The sequence below is a fragment of the Cnephaeus nilssonii genome, assembly GCF_951640355.1.
Source record: "Cnephaeus nilssonii genome assembly, chromosome: 13".
NCBI lineage: Eukaryota > Metazoa > Chordata > Mammalia > Chiroptera > Vespertilionidae > Cnephaeus > Cnephaeus nilssonii.
The window spans coordinates 67,102,344-67,130,106 of record NC_137084.1 but is presented as its reverse complement, the minus strand read 5'-3'; the positions used below and the strand labels follow the sequence as shown (position 1 = coordinate 67,130,106).

Sequence of the window (27,763 nt, the reverse complement as noted above, 5' to 3'; positions counted from 1 at the left end):
TATGACAGAATTTTTTAAATTTCCATATGCTTTGTTTCAAAGTTCAGATTCTGTGCTGCCTGGACTATGAAATAGGAACTGTTTCAAATTTTACTTAACAAATCAATCCTGACAGCTTTATGGTAGCAAACCATCCACTCAGCAATTACTGAAAAATAAGAGACCACCTTTCTCAACAACAAAGGAGGTCATCACCATGGGTCTCTTCTAAAACTTCATTCTAAACATCCGAGTTTTGAAACTTCAGACAATTTTCACATTTATATAATTTGTAACCTCAAATGTGGAATACTGCAAAGAACTACAGATCTGGTAATCCACTAGTATAAACTTTGGGATAAGAAATTAAATCCTGGTCATCTCATTAAGTATAAATTTAAAATTAGAAATAATTTTTGAACTTTTAAAACATTATCTTATAACAAATCTCCCACAACAAAAGAAAGCATTTCTTTACTGTCTAATACAGTGATTTTCAACCTTTTTCATCTCATGGCAAAAATTACTAAAATTCTACTGCACACCAAAAAATGTGGTGTTTTTTTTGGTCAATCTCACAAAAAAATAGGTAGAATTTTTATTCATTCCTACCGGATGTCTATTGTTGTGCTGGCTGTTATAATTCTTTTACTTGACAATCTAAGGGAAAATAGGTCAGTGCTTCTGACTAAATAGTCAGGTATGGCATGCTTTAAAAATTCTTGTGGCATACCGGTCACTGGTCTACGTTATCAAGTCTCAGACACTGCATTTTAACATATTAACATGGCTATATTAGTTTGTTCATAACATTTAGAAACAAATTTTAGATTTTCCCATACCTACAAGGGTACTTAAGACTATAAAATAATAGACTTGTTAAAAGAAATGAAAACTTTTTTAAAAACACAAACTAATAGACCATCTATCAGTCTTAAAATAGTAAAAAAATAAAATAAAAAAGCACCTACTACTAGCTAAGTGTTTACTACATGATCTAAGGGACTGTATCATCTACTATCTGGATAACTTATATACATATTTAGATATAAAATGATGGTTTTCCAGTAAAAGTTCTTACTATTTGATTCACAATGAAAATCTGTCTCTTACAAAAGGAGCAAAAGATCAATGTGTAAAAGATGTTTACCAACATTTGATAAAGCTACATATTTAAATGACAATACCATGCCCAAGAATGATTTTTTAAATAATACATTTACTGAGACTGAGATATTTCACATACTATAAAATTCACTTATGTTTTTATGTATCCATAGACTCCTATAATCTTCACCATTGTCTAATTTCTGAACATTCTTATCACCCTAAAAAGAACCCCATATCCTTAGCAGTACAACTCCAATTTCCCCTTCCCCAGTCCTTGGCAACCATTAATTACTTTGTTTCTATGGATTTGCCTATTTGGACATGTTATAAGTGGAATAAAACAATATACGGCCTTCTGTGACTGGCTTGTTTCACACAGCACAACGTTTTCAAGATTCATCCATGTTGTGGTATCAGCATTTCATTCCTTTTTAATGCCAAATAACATTTCATTTTATGGATATATCACGTTTTGTTAGGCCATTCATAGATTGACGGTTATTTGTGTTTTTACTTTTTGGCTGTTATGAATAATGCTGCTATGAATATTCACCTACAGGTTTTTGTGTAGACATGTTTCAATTTTTTGGCATATATATCTAGGGATGGAATTTGCTGGTATTGCTATGTTTAACTTTTTGAGGAACTGCCAAATCATTTTCCAAAGTGGCTGCATCCTTTTTCTATCCCATCAGCAATGTATGAGGGTTCTAGTTTCTTCACAGTCTAGTCAACACTTGTTCTTGTCTCTTTGATTTTAGCCATCCCACTGGGAATAAAGTGGTACAGTATCTTGTTTTGTTTTGCATTATGTGGTAACCTAATCCTAACCTCCTCTATGACTTTAAGTCTTGTCACATTTTGCACTTCTGTCCCTTCCAAAGCACCAACCTCCAGGGCCCTAAAATTGGGTTAAAAGTACAGCAGGTCCTTGAATAACCAATGTCATTTTGTTACACTGTTGATGAGATGCCGTAGAAACTTAACTCTTGTTTATATCAATTAGCCTATCCATGACTTATCTAAATTCTTTAAATTCTTGAAAAAATATAAATAACATCATTATTTCGGTCAATTTCTTCTTTCTTCAATTCTCTATCAAAAGACTGGCGTGAAAATTCATTATAATGGTATTTCTTCAAACAATACAATTATGGATAGAGCTTAAAAAAAAATTCAAGAGAACATTTTCTCCTCATCACCTCATTAAGCATTTTGGGGCAGGACTCAGGGGTTGCTAAATGAGGTGATGAGGAGAAGGGAGAAAGTGTTCTAACTAGCTTTCAAGCTCTCTCTGTCCCCAGAGTACAGCCATGTTTTCCCCTGTACTATGAAAATAAAGTTTAAAGACTAGTCTGGAGAGAAAGTTTAGATAATGAGACTACTGGTCTAAGAAGAGGTATTTATTATATTTTAAAATAAACCTGCCATCATGAATTCATGTTAGATTAGTGAGTAAACAGTTCCATTAATAACAGCTTTACTTATGACTACACGTAATCTATTACTATTAATGCTTTCATAGTAAGTTATAATTTAGAAGAGATGCATATCTTCGTTTTTACAGATAAGCACAAAAATGGTCCTTTTTTACAGCTAGAGCATGACTGGCTATCTCTCATCCTTTCATGTCCCTCTTTGAAACAGCCTCCCTCACCGCACATGCTCCAGCACTTTCCCTCCAGCCCCCATTATTCCCTTACAAGACACCTTGTTTATTATCCTTCATTGTATTTAACACATTTTTTAAATGATTTATTTGTTTGGTAGCGTGCAACCCCCTCCCTGATGGCTAGTTTAGTGCCTGGTACACAAATGGCACTCACATGTTTGTTGAGTGAGTAAATAAGTACTGAAATAGTTTCTATCCTTAGTAGGATACTATTAGTAATGCACAGGAGAATCTCCAAGTTGAAGCAAATCCAGAATGAGTTCTAAAATGACCTCAGCAACCAGGGTAGCAGAACAAAATGAGTCTAAAACAAAACAAAAAATATGAGCCGGTCTACTCCCAGCAGAAATCTATTTGACTTAACTCTTGGGAAGTCTATAAATGGCTTTCTCTGCTTCTTGCATCCGAATCTCTGGGTTGCCACCAAAGTGGCATCACCAAATGGTACTTCAGCACATTTTATAAGATACTTGCTATTAAATATATTTTGCAACTTGTTTTTAAAAGAAAACTATGTTAAGGTTTTAGTAACGCAAATAAGCCATTAATGTAAATGACCATTCAGTGACTTTGGTGATCTTACCCTTTTAGGTTTAAAAAATTCTATATGAATAAATTTTATAAACAAATACAAAAATATTTCTTTGTTATACAATTACTTGCATCAATGAACCATTGTCAAGTAGAAACTAGATATTAATTTAACTTCATTAACATGTCTACTCACCCTTGGCGAGTAGTGGAGATTGCTTACCACGATTGATAAACTATTTTTGCACCATCCTCCTGAATTTAATAAAATAAAAAGAATAAACCTCAAGTGTTAAACTAATTTTGATATTCTATAATCTTAAGCAATAAAATATTCATTTTGGTAAGTGCCTGTTTTACAAGTTAAAAAAAAATGTAGAGAGCAACAATTAAAAATAATCTCTAAAAGTATGTTTTAAATCTGGCTTCAAGTAAGCCCATTGCCTAGAACTATACTTCAAATCAGCTTACACCAGGCTATTACGCAACTATATAGAGCGTACCAAAACGCACCATCTTTAAGGCAGTCAAGCTGAACTGTAAGCATGTCTAAACTCCTGTGTGCTTCCTTCCGAGAGTTTGAGAGCACAGATAAACTATTCCAACCAGCTCTGCCCTTCCCCCATCAGATGTTTGCCTGGGCATACTCACCATGTGATAAGGCTTATCTTTAGATTAAAGGTTGCAAGATTTCCCTGTCTCCTCTTCAAAAGTAATTCCCAGCTGCGACCAGAGAACCAAAAGCTAAACTTAAAATGGTACAATAAATAGTTCAAAAGTATCTCTGAAACCTCAATGAACTCAAATCCGTAGGCTATTGAGAAGTAACTTCAAGCCAGGATCCAAAGCAGTCACTGAAGAATTCATAATTTAGCATATTGTATTAAATTAAGGACTGGAAATATCCTTAAAATCATCCAGTATAATCCAGTCACATTTTACAGATGAGTCCAATTAAATCAAGAGAAGTCAGTTATCTTTCTGAATAAGCTGGTTAGTAGGAGAACTTGAGTGTCTAACTCCCAATTGAGTAGGTAAATTTTTCTACATCATGGTTTAATTCTTTTGAATTCAGTACATTACGAGGTGAGCAAAAGTAGGTTTACAGTTGTTCTTATGAAAAATAACAATAAATAATAATACAAGAATAAACTCTTTCAAGTACTCCCAACTGTAAACCCACTTTTGCCCCACCCTGTATATAACTACCATGTAGAAAACAGGATGCTAGTTAACTTCTAACTGTAAATGTAAAAAAATGGATTTTTGGAGGGAGCACAAAATAAAATGCCAGGTCAAAGAAATGCCATAACTATTTTTCTCATTAGATAATGTACATTTAGAACACTATATGAACGGCATTCAGAGAAGAGTGAACTGTGAACTGGTACAGTACTCAGAACTTTTAACACATGAAAAAAAATGGAGAAATCACACTTAGAAAAGAATGCTTTTGGGATTAGAACTATATCCACAAATTTGAAGGGAAGTGAATTTCTGGGTAATAAAGGAGCACATATGTTCTGGTCATCAGAAGTTCCCTTAAGTAGAATGAACTGCCTTATAATGTGGTAAGCTCCCAGTCAAGGAAGAGGTCAAAGCTAAGGTTGGAAGACAATCTCTTAAAACTATGATAGAGGTAAGGCATCACAGTCTGCTCTAATCACACACCGTATAATTCTCTTTTGTAATTAGAAACTCATTATTTCTGAGTAATATCCTCAAGATGAGTCACAATATAGTATATAAGTAAATACATTAACCAGTCATCTTTTTCCATCTAAAATTTCCATATATTAGTATTGGTGAGTTGGGTGTATTTCTGAAATATTAACTAAGTTTAATTTCTTAAAATGTCTAGGTACAAAAGATCAAGTTCAGATTTTAGTTTTGTCACTTAACTATATAAGCTTGGATTGGTCATAATTTCCCTAGATCTTAGAGGAGCTCAGATTTGGGGCAATATTCTCTACTTCTCCCAGCATTAAAAAAACACACACACACACAAAAAACATTATCGGGGAGTCACAATGACTGGCTGGCACTACAGCATTTAGTGGGCTAGGGATGCTGACTGTCTTGCAGTGCCCAGGATACACCCCTCCTCTTTTGAGAAACACTGATTAGAGGAATTATAAATTCCTCTTCAGGGCCAAATTTTGTGAGGTTTTTCTGTTAAAAATGTTTAGTTAGCAACAGCTCTTCTTACCTAAATCATAGTGAAACATCTCCCCCCCAAATCCTCCTGCATTGTAAGTAGTTAATAATATAGTACACAACCAAATACTGTACTGACAATAACTAGGAAAGATTATAAGAGGGTAAGGAAAACAAAAAACACAAAACACCCTTGTTTTTAATGCATGGATATTAAGAAATTTACTTTAATAAAATTCAAATGATTAGATGTTGACATTCTATCTACACAAGGCTCCATTAATAGAGTTACAAGTTTAATTCCTACAGCCTTTAGTGTTTTTCTTTTTCACACCTCTAACAGAACAGACTTAGATATTTAATGGTCATTAGGAGCACTTTCATCAAAAGTAAAATATTACTCATAACAACTATCAGAAATATTTGGTCTTGAAGAGAAAGGTTAATGAATGCCTAAACAGTTAAAAATTATAATAAACCTCTAATTATTTATGGAAAATATTTAATTTTGATAAGATATGCTGAACAACTTTTGGCTTTAGAACTTAAATTATATATAGACATATATTTACTTATACATATACATATATTTACTATATATACTAATTTCATTTCTTAATATTTTAGGAAACAATCTCTCTCTCTCTCTCTCTCTCTCTCTCTCTCTCTCTCTCTCTCTCACACACACACACAGACCCACACAGAACATATAAAGTTTGAGGAAATTAAAACAAAGGACCAAAATCAACATCTGGATTTTAATCACCTTTGACATTTCCATGAACAGAATTTCTAGGCACAGAATTGTTATTAGGAATTAAAGGATATTTTGTTTTGCCATACTAGATTGTTCATTACTTCCTTTAAAATGCAAAAGATATGCTTTTAGTCTAAACTCTGGTTCCAATATTTTATTTACACCAAAAATGTCTTTATCCCAGTGGTATTATCAGTACTTATTTCCAGAAACACAGATTGCTAACACTATTAATGTCCTTTTATATAAACAACCGGAACAACAACATTACATTAAAGATCAGTTCATTGACTATCAGTGTTTTGGAGTAGATCTTTTATGCTGAAGAACAGAAATTCTAATATTTTTGTGTTTTCATTAGCGCTTTTACTGAAAAATATTCATATGACTATATCATAAAAAACAGTAATTCTACAACATACAAGGAAATGTTTATATCTGAGACTCCATGTTTACAAGTATGAAATCTCTAGGAAAAGAGTGTTTATATGAAATAATGTAATGGCCTGCATAATACTTAAGCACCAATTTTTTTTAATACAAGTTTAAAAACATTCCTAATATAATTCCTTAAAAACAAACAAAAAACACAAAAAAACAAGCAAACAAAAAGCCCTCCTTTTTCACCCAAAGCCAGTAAGTATCAGTGAGTCCTTATTGCCACTTTATGATTTGTTATTAATTACTAATAAATTCTCTAAAATAATATAAATGTTGAAGATAATATTGGTTTTAAATGTTAAACAAGAAAATCAGATTAAATAGAACCAATCCAGTCTCCTTTAAATAATCAGGGGTAGCACAGATACATAGCTAAAAAGAGGTAGAGAATAAATCAAAATCTGGTTTACCAACTTCTAGTCCAATTCCTTTTCCACTTGATAGCCACTATTCAGTTAAAGCTGCAGCAAAGGAGACTAATGGTGAGGAAAGGTAAATTCCAAAATCAAAATCAGTCCTGGAAGACCCCAAGGCTTCCCATATCAACCTTACTGATGTGCTCAAAATTCCTTTTACTTGACTTTTCTTAAATTACCTTGCAGCTAAATGCCTCGGGTTTCTACCCATGCATAAGGCTTAGCCCTCCTGGCAAGATAATGCAGAGAATGATCACTCTAAATAGACAAATGGACCTTATTTGGGGAGATGTATTTCTCATTAAGTCACCAACTTCATATTTTGCTTTTTTATAAAATTTCTGACTTGCTGAGAGTGAAATGAGAGCAAGGACAACTTCAATAGAGGGGTAAAGTTTACCTATGATAAAGAAATTTCTCCCTGTTGTCTACTGGCTCTCCTATGGGTGTGACCCTCTCCTAGAGAATATCACTTTTAAAATTCTAATAAAATTTTAATTTTTAACAAAAAATAAAAATAACCAATCCACAAGTTACTATTTAATTTCCTGAGATATATGGATTATTAACTTCATGTGAAATATGAAGAACTGATCAATTGTTCCAACATAATCTAAAGCATCTGATAAAGAATCCTAACTAATAAGAGTAATATGCAAATTGACTGTCACTCCAACACACAAGATGGCTGCCCCCACGTGGTCAAAGATGGCTGCCCCCATATGGACACAAGATGGCTGGCAGGTGAGGGCAGTTGTGGGCGATCAGGCCTGCAGGGAGGGCAGTTTGGGGGTACCAGGCTGGCAGGGGAGGGAAGTTGGGGGGGACCAGGCCTGCAGGGGAGGGCAGTTGGGAGGGGACCAGGCCTGCAGGGGAGGGCAGTTGGGGGGGACCCAGGCCTGCAGGGGAGGGCAGTTGGGGGGGACCAGGCTGGCAGGGGAGGGCAGTTGGGAGCAACCAGACCAGCAGGGGAGGGCAGTTGGGGGTGACCACGCCAGGAGGGGAGGGCAGTTAGGGGTAACCTGGCCTGCAGGGGAGGGCAGTTGGGGGCGACCAGGCTGGCAGGGGGGGGGGGGGGCAGTCAGGCATCGATCAGGCTGGCAGGGAGTGGTTAGGGGGTGATCAGGCTGGCAGGCAGAAGTGGTTAGGGGCAATCAGGCAGGCAGGCAGGCAGGCAGGCAAGCAGTTGGGAGCCAGCAGTCCTGGATTGTGAGAGGGATCGGGCCTAAACGGGCAGTTGGACATCCCTCGAGGGATCCCAGATTGGAGAGGGTGCAGGCTGGGCTGAGGGACACACACACATACCCCGTGCATGAATTTCGTGCACCGGGACTCTAGTCCTATATAATAAAAGAGTAATATGCAAATTGACCATCACTCCAACACACAAGATGGCTGCCCCCGTGTGGTCAAAGATGGCTGCCCCCATGTGGACAGATTGCCGCCACAACATGGCCAGCAGGGGAGGGCAATTGTGGGCGATCAGGCCAGCAGGGGAGGGCAGTTGGGAGGGCCAGGCCTGCAAGGGAGGGCAGTTGGGGGAAATCAAGCCTGCAGGGGAGGGCAGTTAGGGGTGACCAAGCCGGCAGAGGAGGGAAGTTGGGGGCGAACGGGCCTGCAGGGAAGGGTAGTTGGGGGCAATCAGGCCTTCAGGGAAGCAGTTAGGCATCAATCAGGCTGGCAGGGGACTGGTTAGTGGGTGATCAGGCTGGCAGGCAGAAGTGGTTAGGGGCAATCAGGAAGGCAGGCAGGCAAGCAGTTGGGAGCCAGCAGTCCTGGATTGTGAGAGGGATCCCAGATTGGAGAGGGTGCAGGCTGGGGCTGAGGGACACACCCCCCGTGCACGAATTTCGTGCACTGGGCCTCTAATAGAAATATAAAAGAGACCAGTATTTGAAGGAGCCGAGTCAATTCATCTGGCCAAACATATCATAAGGTACAAATGACAGTGGATGAGGGAGGAAAACATATAATTAGCTTAATAAAAAATTATGATAATACATGTAAAGGGTTTTTCATGTAAATACATGTAAAGGGTTGTTTTTTTTTATGATAATACATGTAAAGGGTTTTTCAAAAATTATGATAATACATGTAAAGGGTTGGCTGGGATGCTTGTTCCCCTTAGCTTTTCCTTGTCCAGTATTAGACATTTTCTGTTCCTAATTGGTCTTATTGGTTTAGTATTGTTACTTTTGTTCCTGATATGTAAATGTTATACTAGATGCAGAAAAACAAAACTTGACAAACAGCAAAAAGACTTGGATCATGGTGGTTCAAAAATCAGAAATGATCCAGAATACTTTTTAACAAGGACATATAGGATTTGACTGCCTCCCATTTACCTGCCCTTTTTGAATAATAATAATTTGATCTTAAATGCCATCTAAGGTTATGGTCTTGTCCCATCCCCAGTGGTCCACCTGTTCAGCAAGACATGTTGACACTGAGACATCCTAGGAATGAGCCTTCCTAGCACCGGGACTCCATTATCCAACCAAAAGGTTGGTCATCAATGCATTGTTTGGATTGATTTATGACCAAAAGGGGGATGTGTGGATGAAAGGGGCCACATGCTGACCGGACTAGCTCAGGGGAAGCCTGCATGGCAGTCTTGCAAACTCAGAAACCTAAAGTAACCATAAAGGATGGTCTGAAATTAAAACTTTAACTAAAAGCAGTTATGGTGGGCAGTTACATCCTAGGCTGGTATCTTCACTGACAAGGTCAACCTTTACCTTAACTGAGCCAACTTAACTGAGATGTCTTTTTGCATCTATGATAACATACCCTTGAAGTGTCTGGGTAACTTGTAACTTCCCTTTTTCTGGACCCCCTGGGGCACAACCAAAAGTGCTGGGTGCCAGGACAGATACCACAAATTCCTTCATTATCTTATTAATTGTTCCTGCACCCACCTAAGTATGTGTCCATCATTTTACTTTTTATCCAATCCCAGGAGTTTCCCAGCTTTGCTTTATCCCACCTCCTTAATCTATCACCAAGGAATTTCATGTAACCCACCTACGTCCCTCCTTTGATTGCAATGTATAAATACAGATGTAACCCGCCATTCTCTGGAGCATTATCTCAATTCATTGAGGTTCTGCTTCTAGGCATAGTCGACAGTTTGGCTCAAATAAACACACAAAAATTCTTTACAGGTTTTTTTTAAAAAAAAAAAAAGCCACAGGTCAACTTAATTTAAGCTAAGAATTGGCAAATAGTTTAATACAGATTTGGGTTATATAGGAAAGCAAACTCCCAAACCATAAAACAATATCGTACTATTTGTTTGTGTCTGCATGGCTCAAAAGGTCAGAAAGGGGATAGTTTATATTTTTTTGGCAGAGATAAAACACACTCCACTATAGAACCTCAGATTTCAAGGAAAACTCCTTCAAATTCAGCAGCTAACAGCTTGTCTCTATTCCCTGTCACTCTAGATCAGAAAAACCCACACTTTTTTTTCTTTCCTGCCCCCTTCCAGTTATACTTGAGCTCTCTGACTGAAAAGGTCTGGAACAGATTAAAAGTTGGACTACAAAATAAAAAGCTTTTGGCATGTTGTCAAGCCTGTCTGGAATACACATACACAGTGGGCCCAAAAAGGGAAACTAAAGGCACTAAGATAATTTTATGAAACTCTTTTTGGCATATCTAACTGTATGATTGTATGTACGTATGTGTTGGAGGTAGGGAAGAAGCATTTTTTTAATACTTTCTCTGATTAAAACAAAAGACTATGCTGTGTGTGTAATTAATGGATCTACTTTAAGCTCACAGCCAAGTTGTTTTTATTTCACTGTTTAACTGAAAATACTTTAAAAAACAACTTTGTTCCAATTTCTGATTCTGCAGTTAGCTAAGAGTTAATCATCATCTTTCATAACTGTATGTTGGGGATGGGGTGGAGGGTAAAAAAAACCCCACAGTACCATTTTATAAAGTTTCCAAAATGTGGACAAGTTGAATTCATTAAAGATGATTTAAGGAAACATGGCTGCTATCGTTCCAGTCCATACAAATGGCAACATTTATTAAATTCTCTACCTTACTCGGTTTCCTGTTTCAACCACAAGGGCTTATTCAAGTATTAAACAGAATCTGAAGTTGCAAATTATTAACATGCCACGTAACTTTTTTAACACCCAAGTAGGTCTTGAAGCTCATGAGGGTAGCATTTAAGGCAAGCCGGATATCTGTCAAAATGACAGTCTTTGCCCTGATCCCACCTCTGACACTACTTGAATAGGGGGTGCAATCCACAAAGCTGACCAGTTTAGGGCAAACCCCAATGTTGGGGTTGCTTAAAGGTATACATAAAGACATAGGAGAACAGTTCATAACATTCCTGACAGGAAAGTTAATTTTACCCAACCAGCTCCGGGCTGTTCACCCCCACCCCGCAACCCCCCATTGTGTTTTGATGGCATTCACAGAGTTAATTCCTCTTTCCCATAAGGGCCCCACAGTTGTTGTTAGGTCAACCCCTGTAAAGCTTCAAAGGTTCTGTGTCCCCTCAGTCTGACCTACTCGGTGATCTGCACATTGTTTTCATTTAGCTGCATTCAGTCCAAGACAAAAACTTCGAAACCACAATGATCTGCTGCTTTTGAGAGTCATTTTTCCATGGCTTTGGAAAAATATCTCAGAAACCTAACTGAAGAAACTGAAAACAGTGACAAAAGAAAATGGATGAAAAGGCAATAAAGCGCTTGTACTATTATCAAAATGTACACATTTGGGAGAGAAGTTTTCCTTTGTGCAAATTAGTGCTCCTGTCATGTGATTTGGAGAGGAATATGGCTTTGCTTTTTGTTTCCTAAATGTAAAACAAAGGACCATTACTTACAAAAAAAAGAAAAAGAAAAAGCCAGAAGCGAAGGGAAAAATGCTGTCATTGGTCTTATTTCTAGGGCAACAGGGTATCCCAACCCCTCATTTATGATAGAAAAGATTACAATACTCAGGCCACAAAATGATACTGATTACTCTCTGAAATTAGGCATAAGCAGACACCAGGTCACTGACAAAATCTGGCATCTCAGGTTTTAGATGCAGTAAGATAGCCTAATTATTACTATAGAAAGATAATTTTAAACAAATCACTGTGTCTCCCAAAAATGTGAAAGGAACAGTGATTCTAGTTAGTCAGCCACCACAACATTCCCTCAATCCCCTAAAAAGCTTAGACCTGAATTTCTCAAGTTTAAAGTGAAAGGTATAAAATAGTACTGGAAAACTTGGGTGAGCAGTCATTTTTTAATACTATAAAGCAGTGCAATTTTATTTAAATGTACCTTCCCAAATTCACATACAAAAAATTATAATCAAAAATATCTAGAAAGGTTTTGAGATGAACCTTTACCAAAACGAGGGTCAAGCCTTGGGTCTAGCCAAGAGGTGGTCTTGTTCTTATGGTTTATATAGTAAATTTCTCCATCCTGAGTCATGGCTTGTTCCCATCCATCAGGAAGAGTACCTATAAATACAGAAAAAAAATCATGGTTGGTTTTTATTTGGTGCACCTAAAAAAAGTGGGAGGAGTACTAATTAAAAAAGAAAATACATCTTGAATAAAACAATTCATTAAAACAACCTATATAGCAGATTCTTCTCCACTAAAAAGAAACTACCAAATAATAAAATCTACATCCCCAAAGACACAGGTGGAAAAAAAAATTATATTTTCAAAAAAATCCCTTTGGAAGGCACAACCCAAATAATTATTATTACTGTTAATACAAGACACAGAGTGTTACAGCTCAGGTACTACCTGCCCAATCCAGTTTTGTGACAGTACCTCCCTAGGGACTCCAAGGTTCTTTTCAGCAAGGAATACATGTGAGTGTTTTCAGAACATCTTAAGTATTATAAACAGTCTGTTTAATATAAAGCACACTTTAGATAAGCCTGCCAAGCTTCATTTATTTCCATTATTTATGTGATGGGCTCATACCAAGGAAACTATAATAGAGAAAAATATAGGTTTTGTGTTTTTTTAAAAAGCTTATTTTTAAGCAGCTCAAAAGTTGCTCCGAGGTGGGAGTTGTGGCTGGGATTTTAAGTTTGTCAGTTTTGAAACAGGGTAGGTTAAGTGCTAAAACTGTTGGAAGGCAAATTTCTCAGAAGCAGCTGTGGAGTGAGGAAAAACGTCTGGGAGATAAGACTAAAGAACACAGCCAATCTAAGATTATTCTATCTTTGTGAGGGTATGGAAGCTAGACAATTGCTTTTGGTACATAATGGTATGAAAAAAGCTATTAAACTACTAAATTCAAGCATATTTCCTCCTCAATTCCTTTTTCCCCCAAAGCTATTAAACCACTAAATTCAAGCATATTTCCTCCTCAATTCCTTTTTCCCCCTTCCACTTTCCTTCCCCACCAGGAGTCTGGAGAGGAGTGTAAATTGGAAATAGAGTAAATGCCTAAATTTTTTCTATCAATGGACCCACATGAATTGAGTGCTTATTGTGTGCCAGTTGCTGTTCTAAATACATTAACTCATTTAATTCTTACAACAACCAATGACATAAACAGCAGTATTATCTACATTTTAATGAGGAAACTGAGGAACAGAGTGGTTCAATCTGGTACACTTCACAAAGCTAGTTAGTGTTAAAGTGATACTCAAACCCAGCAGCCTAATTCCTGAGCTGTTGTTCTTTATAACTACACTAGTGGCCCGATGCATGGATTCGTGCACATTGAAAGGAAATTAGAAGAAATATTTTAATATCACTATTCACCCTTTCTCTATAATAGAAGTGTCAGAGATTAAAGAAAATTAGTAAAATGTATATGAAAATATATAAATTGATTAATAAGCAATAACATGATATAACAATAACAAAGTTATAAAAACAAAAACATGATATAAAAATGACATTGATAAAAATGACTGATAAATTGATTAAACTTATTCTAATATCTCCCTGAATAGCGCATTAAGAGTAAAAACACTTTCGGAGTGCTTGACTAATTTCCCTTGTGATGAAGTATTTACAAGTTTAACTTTAACGTCACACGCTCTTCAACTTTGATGGCTTGGTTCTTATTGAATAGAGAAGATTCCAACACATGTAATTATTACTATTGTTGGGAGATTCCACAACATTATGTGTTTAATAATTCTTCGTGGAGAAAACACCAAAAGGGCAGGAATAAAGTATTAGGTAGACTGTTCACAGTGAGCTTCAGAGAACCAGAATGATATTACATTGTGCCAATAGTTGGTCTTCAGACATATTCTGTCGATGATGCCGCTTTCTTTCAGCTTCAGAGGTACATTGTGCCAATAGTGGATCTTCAGACATATTGTGTCGATGATGCCGCTTTCTTTAAGCTTCAGAATGTCAACAAAAACAACCAAATTCACGATCGACAATGACAGATCAAAACTAATGCGATTGGAGTCAGCAAGAGCTTTATATGCATCGCGCATGCACGAGTCAACGTTTATTTTTAAATTGCCAGGGCGCGTCATATGTACCAGCCAGTTGGTTGGTCGTACGGTCGGTCACTTAGCCTTTTATATATATAGATTTCTTTTTATTCATGTCCCACAGCTAAGACCATGGTTCTTGTGCAAAAACACAGTTCCTTCTTTCTACATTGATAGTCCAAGACAGACTTATGAGTGATGCTGAATAATTAACTTTGGTAAAACAGACTATTCATACAAGCCCATAGGACCCAAAGCCCTAATTCTGGACCTGTTTCATATGTATCAGGAACAGACCCATTTGTTACTAGACTGTTATCAAAAGATTTGCTTTGACGAGGGGCAAAATTCAGTTAGGAAACAGACGCGTGAAATCCTAGAGAAGCCACTGGCGGAAGACAAGACCCGCCCCCAGGCCTGGATGTAGAATTCTGTACATAATGCTAACCATGCCCAGAGTTGGAATTTGCTGAAAGACATCCCTTGTTTACTAAAAGGTGAATAAAAGCAAACGTGTCTTACACGTTCAAATAAAACCACTTTTCTCAGTAGCTTTCACTCTGGGTTCTATTTGCCCACAAGAAGGTAGAACCTCCAAAACTGACTACTAGTGGTTTGTTACCACTTTTAATTATGAAGATGGCTCAAATGCAAAATCTTTTGAAAAGAAGTAATTAAAATTCTAAGTTCCTAAAATATGCTGATGAACAAGTCACTGGATGCTTTTGGAAGCCTCAACTCAATTCCAGTAGACATCATTATAGCCTCCAAACCTGACTGAATACATGGTGATTCTCTACCTTTTTAAAAAATGGCATCACCCCTATCTGCTCACCCACTCCAGCCTGTAGAGCACTTACATTCTCTCTGATCTGTTCTAGTCCATCTCTAAGAACTCAGCCATCAATAGACAGCAGCTCTTTTACCTTACCCTATACAGCTTCCTTCCTTGGCACCTGAGTTCTCAGCTCCTGCCCCATCCCAGTGTCTTCTATCCACCACCACCACGGTTTTCTTCTTACAATATTACCTAATCAACTTTTATACGTCACTCAATGCCTTTAAAAACATTTCCCTTGCTCTCTCCCATTAAAAGGAAAAATGCCAGCTGGACTCATTTTTCTTAGTAAGTCTTCACACACCCAATTCCCACCACCACTCCAACTTTTCCCAAAATTATGGCACCTCCTTGTATGTACTGTTGTGGTTATCACAATCTGCCCTGCCCCTTATGAATGTACTCATCTTGCAAGAGAAAGAGCTCAAGTGTCACCATTTCAATTTAGTCCTCCCTGATTACATCACACAAAATTATTACTTTCCTCTTCTACTCTGTATTAACATTTAACAGATAACACAGTAATTACTTATTTACATGTCTGTCCTCCTGGCAATGACCAAGTCACTCATATTTTAACTTGTAGGCTAGTATCTGAGTAATTGCTCAATAAATATTTAATGGAAGAATGAATGTCCTGCCTTGCAATACTTAGAACTTTCTATAAATGAGTTTACAGCCGAAACCGGTTTGGCTCAGTGGATAGAGCGTCACCTTGCAGACTGAAAGGTCTCAGGTTTGATTCCGGTCAAGGGCACGTACCTTGGTTGCAGGCACATCCCCAGTAGGGGGTGTGCAGGAGGCAGCTGATCGATGTTTCTCTCTCATCGATGTTTCTAACTCTCTATCTCTCTCCCCTCCTCTCTGTAAGAAATCAATAAAAAATATATTTAAAAAATCATGTAGTACATATACTATTTTCAATTAATGTTTATGAACAGAATATGTGAATGTTATTAATCCAGTGCCTTTACTCCTTAAACTCTATGTTCATAAATGTATTCCTTTTTACAACATGTAAATTTAAAAAATGTTAAAAATTGCAGAAATGCATAATAAAAAAAGCAAAAATGTCTTACAATTTACTCCCTGGGGGGAAACTAAACAGCTTCAATTTTGTGATAGGTTCTGGATTTTTCTTGTGCACATTCCACAACATATGCACACCCATTGACGTCATGCTCTACCTGTACCATACTGCTTTATGCACTTGAGATAGTATGGGCATCTTTTCTTCATAGAACACATAGGTCTCTCATTCTTTTTAATGGTTTTATAGATCTTAACTGTATGGAGATATTAGAATTCATTTATCCCTTTCCACAGTATTGGATATCAGAGTTGTTTCTAAATTTTTTTGCTGTTATAGTAGTGCAAGGCACAACTCCTCGGGGTACCGAGGGCAGCAGCACCTCTATCACTCCTGGCTCCATTACTAACATCCACAATGGTGACATTATCACATCTAAATCTTCCAAATGGCTCTCCGAGCTAGGCACTGTTCTTATCCCTAACATACAGATGGAGCACAGGGACTTAAGAGAGGTCACTTGCCCAAGGAGAGAAAAGATTTGATACAGAGCTTCTGATTTTAAACCAAAGAATACACTGCTTCCCAAAGATATAAATACATTTCTAAAATCTTATGCATTAAATTCAAAGTGGAATAGTGACTTTATCCCTTTATACACAAGTTCAAATCATTAAATATTTATATGTCATATATCAAGTATTTATCACATACAAACCATTAAGTATTTAATATTTTACTAAAAATAGTGGACTTTAATTCCTGGCCCTGTGGCTCAGTTGGTTGGAGAGTCATCCGTATACCAAAAGTTGGCGGGTTTGATGCCTGGTTGGGTGCATACGGGAGGCAATCGATAGATGTTTCTCTATCACATCAATATCTCTGCCTCTTTCCCTTCTCCTCCCTTTCCTCTCTCCAAAAATCATAAACATATCCTTGGGTAAGAATTAAAAAAAAATTAAACTCAGGAAATTTATTACCAATACTAATTTTATAGACCATAAACAATAAAAAACAAACCTCTAAATGCATTCATCTTAGAAATGAAGATGGAAAGACAAGCCCAGTACAAATAAACAGTGTAGTAATTGCTGCCCATTTTCCCACATTTCTAACTGAAGAATTAAGTTATATGCACATAAAATAGATTACCATACAATTAATTTTATAATCACTCACATTTAAAGCAAAATATATATGCTAAACAGAAAAGAATGCTTTATATATTCATTTATGCCTTTCATTTACCACTCTGGCAAAAATACAAAGTGGGCAAAAGTAGGTTTGGTTGTAATACAAGTAAATAATACAATAATTAATAAATTACAAGAATAAATTTTTTTGTGTACCCACAACTATAAACCAACTTTTGCCCACCCGTGTATAATGTTATGTGGAAAGAAAGGTTCAAAACTGGATGTTTTCTCTCTATATATATTAAAGGAAACGATGGACAAAAGGCAAAAGAATCCTTAGTATTAGAAAAAGGAAACTAAAAAGAAATCTTCAACCTTAAATGTGAATTAAATATAGATCTGGGCTTTATTTATTAGGGGAATTTTTTTTTTTTTAATTTAAACAGTCCTTAGAAATTCAATGACTAAATTAACATGTTAAACTAAGCTAACTGTTGAATAACCATGAAAAGCAGGAAAAGCAAGAATGATATATTTTCTGAATTGGGCTGGAGTTAGAATGGAGTGAGGTCAGTAAGTTCAAGGGGGAATGCTGGGCTTCCCACAAAACTAAATTTATAAGAGGAGACATCACAGGGATTGATGCCTTTGAGTTCAATCTATAAACTGATGTTAGTGCGTCATAAATATAATTTCTCTGATATGGAGTATATAAAATGAAGCAAATATAAGTAGCAACTTTTTATTTACAAAAGATGGTCTAAAACAGTGGCTCTCAAACTTAAGTATGTATTAGAAACACATGGAAGGCTTGTTAAAACAGATACCCCAACTGAATTTCTAATTCAGTCAGTAGGTTAGGGGTTGGGCCTGAGTATTCTAAGATGCTGCTGCTGCTGCTGGCCTAAGGAGCTCACTCTGAGAACACTGACCAAAAATACCAACTTAATATTCTTTAGCTGGTAACAGAACTGTTCTTGAATCTATCTAACTTACAGTGTTTTCTTCCAGGCTAGACTGTGAAATATCTGAACACAGGAGTATATATTATGCATTTTTCTATTTTATTGTCTAGTAGAGTGCCTACTACTCAGAAAGGGTGGATTATAATAAATGTTGGCTGAAATAAATGCAATCAAAATGAAATTCAATTAAAATCCTTTATTTATGTTTATGAAACAAAATAATCTGTTTTATTCTTTTCTTGTAAATTCAGTTTCTCTATTATTTGGTACCACTTAAACAGAAGGCACCTGATATAGCAAATCCTTTTCATTCAGGAAATATTTATTGAGCCCCTACTATATTCAAGCACTTATTTAGGCCCTTTAGATAGCAATAGCAAAATAGTGCCCGTTTCATGGAACTTATGTCCTAGCCAGTTAAGACAAACAGATAGATACAATACAACATTGGCTAAGGATAAGTGCAGTAAAAAGGGGGGGAAAGCAGCATGAATGCAAAGATATATAAATATTAGAAATGTGGACCTAGAATGGGTGCACCGAGAATGGGACCTTAAAGCTAAGAGCCAACACAATCCAAGTCCAAGGATGTGATGATCTAGGGCATGAGCATTCCAGTCAGGTGAAACACTGAGGCCAGTATGGAGTGGACAGATACAAGGAATGAGGTACAGTGGTCCATTTTGTTTTTATCATTCAAACGCGATAAAAAAGAATGGGTAATACCTAAAGGGAATTGCCAATACTAAAGGGCAATACCAATTTCTCCAAACTCATGGACAAGTCAAAGCAGGCAATAAACATTTTCATCCCATATCACATCCACACACACTAAAGGTAGGCCTTTAGAAATGGGAAATATATGGGAGTTTTTCCAGGCTGGAATATCGTGCCTGGCCACCACGTATCAAAGTCTTTTTGGGAAAGAGGAAGAAATAAAAAATAGGCTCTGAATAAAGTAGGCAGTGAGAGCCTGGCCGGCATGGTTCAGTGGTTGAGTGTCAACCTATGAGCCAGGAGGGCACAGTTGGATTTCCTGTCAGGACACATGCCCGGGTTTCAGGCTCGATCCCCAGTAAGGGGTGTACAGGAGGCAGCCAATTGATGATTCTCTCTCATCATTAATGTTTCTATCTCTCTTTCCCTCTCCTTTCCTCTCTGAAATCATGATTTCAGAGAGGAAAGGAGAGGGAAAGAGATATATATATATGTATGTATATATATATTTTAAAACACAGAAGGTAGTAAGAAAGAGGTCAGCATTTCAATGAGATGTAAGAGGGAAAGACATCTGAATTAGGATAAGCAAGAGTGGTAGGCTATAACTAAAGTAATTCGTAAATCAGAATTACCTATTCTTGAAAAAATAAATTTTTATATAGGATTTACTACTACTGGTTGTATAACTTATCTACTAAAGAAAATACTAACTTCCTGCACTATTTTTTATTTATCTTTATTGCTTAAAGTATTACAGATGTTCCTCCCCTTCCCCCACTGATTCCTGCAATATTTGAAAAACAAATAAAATACTCCAGGTCATAACAGTGAAGGTGACTCAACTTCCTGCTCTTGCCTAAGGACACTCTTGCATTAGTAATGACTAATAACCATTTGCAATATCTAATCAAACAAGAAAGTCTTGATTACACCACAAGTTAGATGATCAATCTCGCCCTCTCACCTGTCCCACAATTCAGGAATAAAGAAGTCACCTTCGGGACGCTGAAAGTTTAATAAACACACCGTGATGAGTGGTTCAAAGTATAGGATTATGAAGTGGTTTCCTTAGAATGCAATGAGCTGGAAAAATAGATGCAATGATCTTGTGAAGGTATCTAATTCTGATCAATTTCAGTTTTTTTGACATTCTGGTCTCTTGGTATTTACGCTGATTCATAAACTGTCCTTACTATACGCAAGATATTGTTCGAAGGTCTTTGTAAACAAATATTAACTTATTTAACAGCCCCATGGCACAGGAACTATTATTATCCTCACTTTACAGATGAGGAAACCAAGGCACAGAAAAGCTGCCCAAGATTACTTCCCCAGGATATTAAGTGGCAGAGTTGGAATTCAACCCCAGACAGTTCTAGTTCTCCAGAAACCAAGTTCTTAAGTACCACACTGCAAATATGACAAACATTAGTCAAAAGTAGTGTTTTTAAAAATGTTTTCTCTTCCTAGAACTTTCATGAAATCCCATAGCTTCAGTCATGATTCCTACATCTTTAATGCTTCTCACAGCGTCAACAATGGTCTTTCTTCTCTACCTAACTAGACATCACAAAGTATGTCCAATATTTTAGTGGATCATACTTCAAAATAGCAATTGCATCTGTTCCTCAAATAAAACTTTAATGTGGACTTGCACATTTTCATGACTAATTTTTAACAGCAGCCCCCAAATTGGTCTTAATCAACTGCCAATTAAACGTTGTAAGTGTGGCAAGATCATCTTGCCGCACCTCCTCTGCGAAAGTAGCTCTCTGACTTAGGGCTCTCCAGAGCCCACAGGAAAAATTTTCAGATCTTTATTGGGTCATTCAAGGTCCTCTATAGTCAGGCATTACATAGACCTGCGTAGGTCCTGAAAGCATTCATTACTATTATTCAAACCCCTCCTCAGAACTCTGTCTTCTTTTGGTCCTTCAAACTTCTCCTCGCCTCTCTCTAGGACTTCCCTGCAGGAAATCTACCCACCCTTCTTGCTTTGCTAACTTCTACTCATCCCTCCCCAATGTGAATGCCACTTCCTCAAGAGGGCTTTGCCTAAAGTAATTTAGTAATTCATTCCACGTTAGTTCTCCCACCTGCATGGCTTGTTCACTCCTGTGTGTCCAGTACAGGCACTTTACTGCACTTCACGTTACTGGACTTCACAGATGTGTTGTTGGTTTGTTGTAGTTTTTTTTTTTTTTTTTACAAATTGAAGGCAAGGCCCTACACCAGCAAAAAGATTAGGACTTGCTTTATTGAAACACACCTCACTGCAGTGGTGTGGAACCAAACACATAGTATATCCAAGGTCTGTCTGTACTTAGCAGTGTCATGGACTTTTACCTCCACAGACATCCCCAATGCACCCCAGCCCCAGACTGTCTCCTCCTGGCCTCCACTGTTTCTACCCACTGAACTTCAATTCTATTCCCATGGTACTTCTGTGTAGCTTTTCTCAACTCTATCCTACCAGTAAAACTCTTCTCCACCTGTCAACTGAAATTGCACTTTTGATTTTTTTGGATGCTTACTGCAGATTGTCTTTGTTTTTCCACACTGAGTTAAATATACAGACCAGGTATTATTATGGGAAGAATTTATCATTCTGCCCTAGAATAGAGAAAAAGAGTTCTTTTATTTCAAGAATGGAAATATTCAATTTTGCAAGGTTGCTCAGGACGAAATGGCAACATTAGAAACTATCACCAGCTCAGACTGTGATACTTTGATCTGAAGAATTATGCTTTTCAAAATATCATATATAGGAACAAAAATATACTCAACCCTGACTCCTAAATGCTGTCATGTACAACAATATTATTGTCACCAAGCATGGGACAAGTGTGTATAAATGCATTTATTGAAGAAAAGCAGTTTATAAAACCTGCTTCGGAGTGATGGCCAGCTCATCCCCTCTCCCGCACCTTGAGTTCAGGTGTTCTCCCATGTCTTTTAGGTAGCTAGAAGATTCTTCTGCCAAACTACTAGAACATGCTGATGAGCCAAAACTCCCTGTAGACCACAATGAACAGTGTAGCAGATGAAGATTACTCTGGCCCATACATATGAGGGCTTTAGGTGGGTATCCTGGCACTGCTACTTAATTGCACTCTGCTCACTAGCATACTGTGTCCCCAACCACTGTACTCATGTCCCCTTCATAGCAGATACTTCACTGTACCTTAATCATTTACCTACACACACACGCCCACCCCCCAAATCAGGTTCTAAGGCTTGCAATAAGCACCTTGACTTGTTTTGTCTTGGTATCTCTGGAGCTCAGCACTGATACCAAATACAACCAAAGTTTGTTGAGCTGAAATAATGAAGAAATTAGCCCAGCTGGCATGGCTCAACGGTTGAGCATCAACCTATGAACCAGGAGGTCATGGTTCAATTCCCGGTCAGGCACATGCCCTGGTTGCAGGCTTGATCCCCAGTGTGGGACATGCGGTCGGCAGCCGATCAGTGCTTCTCTCTCATCATTCATGTTTCTATCTCTCTCTCCCTCTCCCTTCTTCTCTGAAATTAATAAAAATACATTTTAAAAAAATAATGAAGAAATATGTGGCAAGAATACTGATTGATCTTGGTCTAGTCACAATCTTTCAGATCCTCAGTTTGTGCTTTTATAAATCACAATTTTTTTTTAAAAGTTTCTAAAATTTTATAGGATTTTAATATTAAACTAGAGGCCATTGCAGGAAGATTCGTGCAATAGGCCTTCCTTCCCCTGGCTGCTGGCACCGGTTTTCCTTCGGCACCGGGGACCCAGGCCTTCACTCTGGCTGCAGCAGAGAAGCCAAGCCTCTTCAGTCTTCAGTCTTCGCTCTGCACATGCAAATTAACCCACCATCTTTGTTGGGTTCATTTGCTTACTCACTCCTGATTGGCTGGTGGGCGTAGTGGAGGTATGGTCAATTTGCATATCTCTTTTATTAGTGTAGATAAGCTCTCATTAAATGATAAAGTGATTCACATGTATTAGGCACTTAGAAAGGTTATTTCAACAGAGAATAGGAATAAAGTAAAAATAGGAATAGTAAAGTGATCATTAATGTTTGTATGGGTTTAAATTTAGCATTCTAGAGTTTTCTATCTGTGCAGTCCATGAACCAGCAGTATCAGCACCATGGGAAAACTTATTAGAAATGCAGATTTCTCAGGTTCCACTCCAGACTAATTAACCAGAATCTGCATTTTACAAATCCCCAGGCAATTCCTCCACACATCACAAATTGAGAATCACTGACCTAGAATACAGAAAACTAATAAGGTTCACTTGTTTTATTAAACTCCTTTATAGAACTACCTACCATTAATTCAATCTTTACCAATATAGCAAAAGACCATTCAATAGATTACTTGGTTAAAAAAAGATCACCTTTGATACATTAAATTAAATATAATTTTAGCCTTATTTTAAACTCTAGCATAGTTAAGAGAAAACTGTAAAAGGTTTAGATTCAGACAGACCTTGGTTCAAAGCTTGGATCCATTATTTATTAGCCTTCTAACCTTGAGCAAACTCCTTAATCTGCTTGATGCTCACTTTCCTTGTCTAGAAAATGGAGATGAACACTCAAATTAATTGTTGAGAGGGTTAAAGTAGAAAGTGCTTGACATAGGGCAGGCCTTACAGTAGGTACTTTTTTATTTTTATTTTTTTTAAATCCTCACCTGAGGATATTTTTTCCATTGATTTTTAGAAAGAGTGGAAGGGAGGGAGGGAGAGAGAGGAAAGAGAGAGAAACACAGAGATACACTTTAATTGGTTGCCTCCTGCATGTACCCCGACTGAGGCCGGGAATCAAACCTGCAGCCCAGGTAGGTGCCCTTGACCGGGAATCAAACTCATGACCATCCAGTGTGGGAGCTGATGCCCTAACCACTGATCCATGCTGGCCAGGACCAGTAGGCACTTTTTTAAAAAGTCCGTTCCCTACTCTTTCCTGGAATAGTTCTGCCATTTTGTTGCAATAACATATTTAACTTACAAAACTCGTATATAAGAAGGCAGGTTTATGAGTAAATATACCCGGGCCTCAAACATGAAATGATCGGCTAATAAAAACAGAGAATCATAGAAGGTTTTCCCTTCCATTAAAAAAGGACTCTAGAGAAGATTCATATTTTTAATGGTCTCCCAAATTTTTCAGAATAAAATGCAAATTTCTTAGTTGATCACACAAAAATTTTTTGTGGATATCTTCAGTCTCATCTTTCCACCATTCCACTAGTCATACAGTGCTGGGGTTTCAGACCTCAGTGAGCTCTCACATACTGACTGTTCCCTTTCCCTTTCCTTTCCCCAGCAAATTTAACTCCTATTTATCTATTAAAATTCAGATCCTGAATCCAAACCACTTCTCACCACTTCCATCTCCACCACACTGGTCCGTCCTTTCCTGAGTTATTGCAACAGCCCTCTAATTTCCCCCACTTTTATTTTATTTTTTAAAAATATTTTTATTGATTTCAGAGAGGAAAGGGAGGGATAGAAACATCAATGATGAGAGGGAATCATCAATTGGCTGCCTCCTGCACACCCCCTACTGGGGATTCGAGCCTGCAACCTAGGCATATGCCCTGACTGGGAATGGAACTGGTGACCTCTTGGTTCCTGGGTTGATGCTCAACTGCCAAACTACACCAGACTGGGCTAATCTCCCCACTTTAAAAAAAACAACTAGCTCAGATTATATCACTTCTGTGTTCAAAACGTATAAGTCCCCGTGTCATACGGTTTCCGAGCTACCTTTCACCAACTCTGTTCTAGTTGCAGTGGACTCTTTGCTATTCCCCAAACATGCCTCAGCACCTTTGAATGGCCTGTTGTGTTATGTATGACACATTCCTCCCCTTTCCCCCAGATATCTGCATGATAGTTCATTCAGATCTCTGCTCGAAAGACATCAATTACAGAGGCCTTCACTGGAGAATCTATCTAAAATATCTCCCTTTAACAAGTTAGGTTTATTTTCCTCTTCCCATTTTAACTATCTGACACATATATTTGTTTATATTTTGTATTCTTGGGATTTAGAATAGTGCCTAGCATATATTAAGTATTCGATATTTGTTGAAGAAATAAATAAACCTTTGGCTTTTTAAAGATGTCTTCTCTACTCTCCTGACTATTGATTCACATGTTCCTCATCTATTTCCTCAGCACTTGGTATATATGTCTGTCATAACATTTAGTGTTATAATTATATGGAAAAACTGTTTTAACTTGACTCTTCAATGCCCCTGGCATACAATGCATAGTACAAAGGAGGGCATTTTTGTGGAATCAATGTTTTAGAAAGGAAACGATTCAATTGTCTCAAGATGAAACTATGAGACTTTGTGAAAAATCATTTTCCTGTTTGTCTGTTACAGCTGAATGAACTTCCTAGAGAAAAAGGCCAAGTATAAGCTCTGAGAACTTTCTAATACACAACTCTTCAGACTTTCTTCAGTGCAACTTGATACTTCTTGATTTTAAGTTAATAGCTTAGAATTTCAGTAAATACATTTATAAAAGATTAGCTTTCTGTTAAGCTCATTTAGGCTTTAGAATGTGCAAACACAGCAATGACCTTTTGTTAAAATTTTAACCTAATGTTAAAATTTTAACCTAAAAGAAGTTTTACTACCTTCTTACCTTATTGAGATCAAAAGAAAATATTATTTTGGAAAATTCTTGTCTATTGTTACAGGATTTTTTTCATTGCACTGATGCTGCCTATATATGGTAGTCTATGGATATCATTTTTAAAGAATTAGCATCTTAATCTTTCACACAAATATTCTTCTTATGAGTCATAGTTATTGTAGCAATAGAGAAACTAGAAGGATTTAGAAATCAGTGGGGAAGACAAAAATAATATTCCAACATTTATCAAGAAAAGAAACAAAATAGGCATTTATTTGGTCCATAAATGTAAGTAATTTGTAATCTCTTTCTCATCCTCTCTACTCCAAAGCAAAATTTGCAAAATTCTACAAATAATCACAGAAAAAAAGTTGAATGGGGACAGTTCTATTTTTAAGCATCACTATCTAAGAGGGCTGGTGGCAATGCTACTAATATATGAAACATTTTTTCTTTATAGTCTTTAAATAATGTCCTTTTACAAACAAACTAAGTTAGTTTGTTGGTTAAAATAAAAGAAGTTTATAACCTTTTCTTCATTAGGTTCAGATATTTACACTAAAACCTTAGTAACTTTCAGAATTCAAATGAACTTACCAAACAATTCAAATACTTCTAATAAATTTCTAAAAATATTTATTCTTTAAGGTCATTCTATATATCTTTTCTTATGTTAGAATATAATTTCTAAAATAAGCTAAAAAGGCATGTTATAATCAAGCAAATAATAATCTGAAATAAGCAAATAAATATATGAACATCATACTCCCTAACACATTTGACATTTAAATAATTATTTTAGATATTATAATTCTCAAATTGAAATGATCTTTTCAAAAATGGAACAGCATAAAAAATACTGCTATGAAGCTACTGAAAAACCAAGTAACTTTATACATCCACCTTTCAATTAATTTGGGTTTCTTCATTAAAGGAATGAAAAATGTACTAGATTGTACAAGCCAATTGTTTTCCTGTATATTAAGAGGAGGAGAGGTGTTTATTTTAGAAGCCTAGCTGAACAGACTCAGCATAAAGAATAGCAATTTATCAGCCAACAACTATTGTTCCATTTGCCAAATGTTGCTGCTTTGCCCAGGTAATCTGAGTTTTTTTTAATCCTCACCAGAGGATATTTTTCCATTGATTTTTTAGAGAGTAGAAGGGGAATTGGAGGGGTAGAGAAGCATCAACGTGAGAGAGGCACATCGATTGGCTGCTTCCCACACACAAGCCTGCAAATGACGTATGTGCCCTTGACCAGGAATGGAACCCACAACCTTTCAGTCCTCGGGCCAATGCTCTAACCACTAAGCAACCGGTCAGGACTGAGTTTTAATATTTAGAAAATATTGTTAAGTTAAAAATCATGACCAAATCACTTAACATCAAGTGATCCCCAGCCCGGCTGGTGTGGCTCAGTAGTTGAGCGCTGACCCATGAACCAGGAGGTCACAGTTCAATTCCTGGTCAGGGCATATACTGGGGTTGTGGGCTCAATCCCCAGTTGGGGGCATGTAAGGGGCAGCCGATTGATGATTATCTCTCATCATTAATGCTTCTGTCTCTCCCTCTCCCTTCCTCTCTCTGAAAACAATAAAAATATATTTTTTAAAGTGATCCCCAGTGGAGAGGGCATGAAATGCTCTCATAATCAGAATAAAACAGGCCATTAGCTGCCCTGACATGAGTGGCATGCTTCATTAAGCAGCAAAGTCAAGAATCCATCAATATTAGAAGGTGCCACTTGGTTTAAGAAATACTTCAGAAGAACTATAGTACTAAAGAAGATATAATAATTGCAAGCTAACGTCATTTGCAACTTGATTGGGCATTCTCACTGAACTATTTTTTCCATTTCACAAATAAATATTTTTATTTTCATAGTCCTTACATTTTATTTACAACTTTTATTAAAA

The 27,763-nt window shown here is 37.0% G+C and overlaps 1 protein-coding gene across 12 annotated transcripts in view; it reads right to left on the bottom strand.

Annotated features, from left to right (window-relative positions):
* YAP1 (Yes1 associated transcriptional regulator) overlaps window positions 1–27,763 on the bottom strand; it is a 128,742-nt gene that overhangs the window by 30,851 nt on the left and 70,128 nt on the right. For 4 of the 12 annotated variants that reach the window (XM_079788731.1, XM_079788738.1, XM_079788736.1 and 1 more), the window contains exon 4: window positions 12,429–12,548. The exons of 4 other annotated variants lie outside the window; for them this stretch is intronic. In XM_079788731.1, the coding sequence (XP_079644857.1) occupies window positions 12,429–12,548 (120 nt within the window). The remainder of the gene's footprint in view (window positions 1–12,428; window positions 12,549–27,763) is intronic. 4 more of the 12 variants (XM_079788735.1, XM_079788739.1, XM_079788737.1 and 1 more) reach the window with 1 other exon arrangement.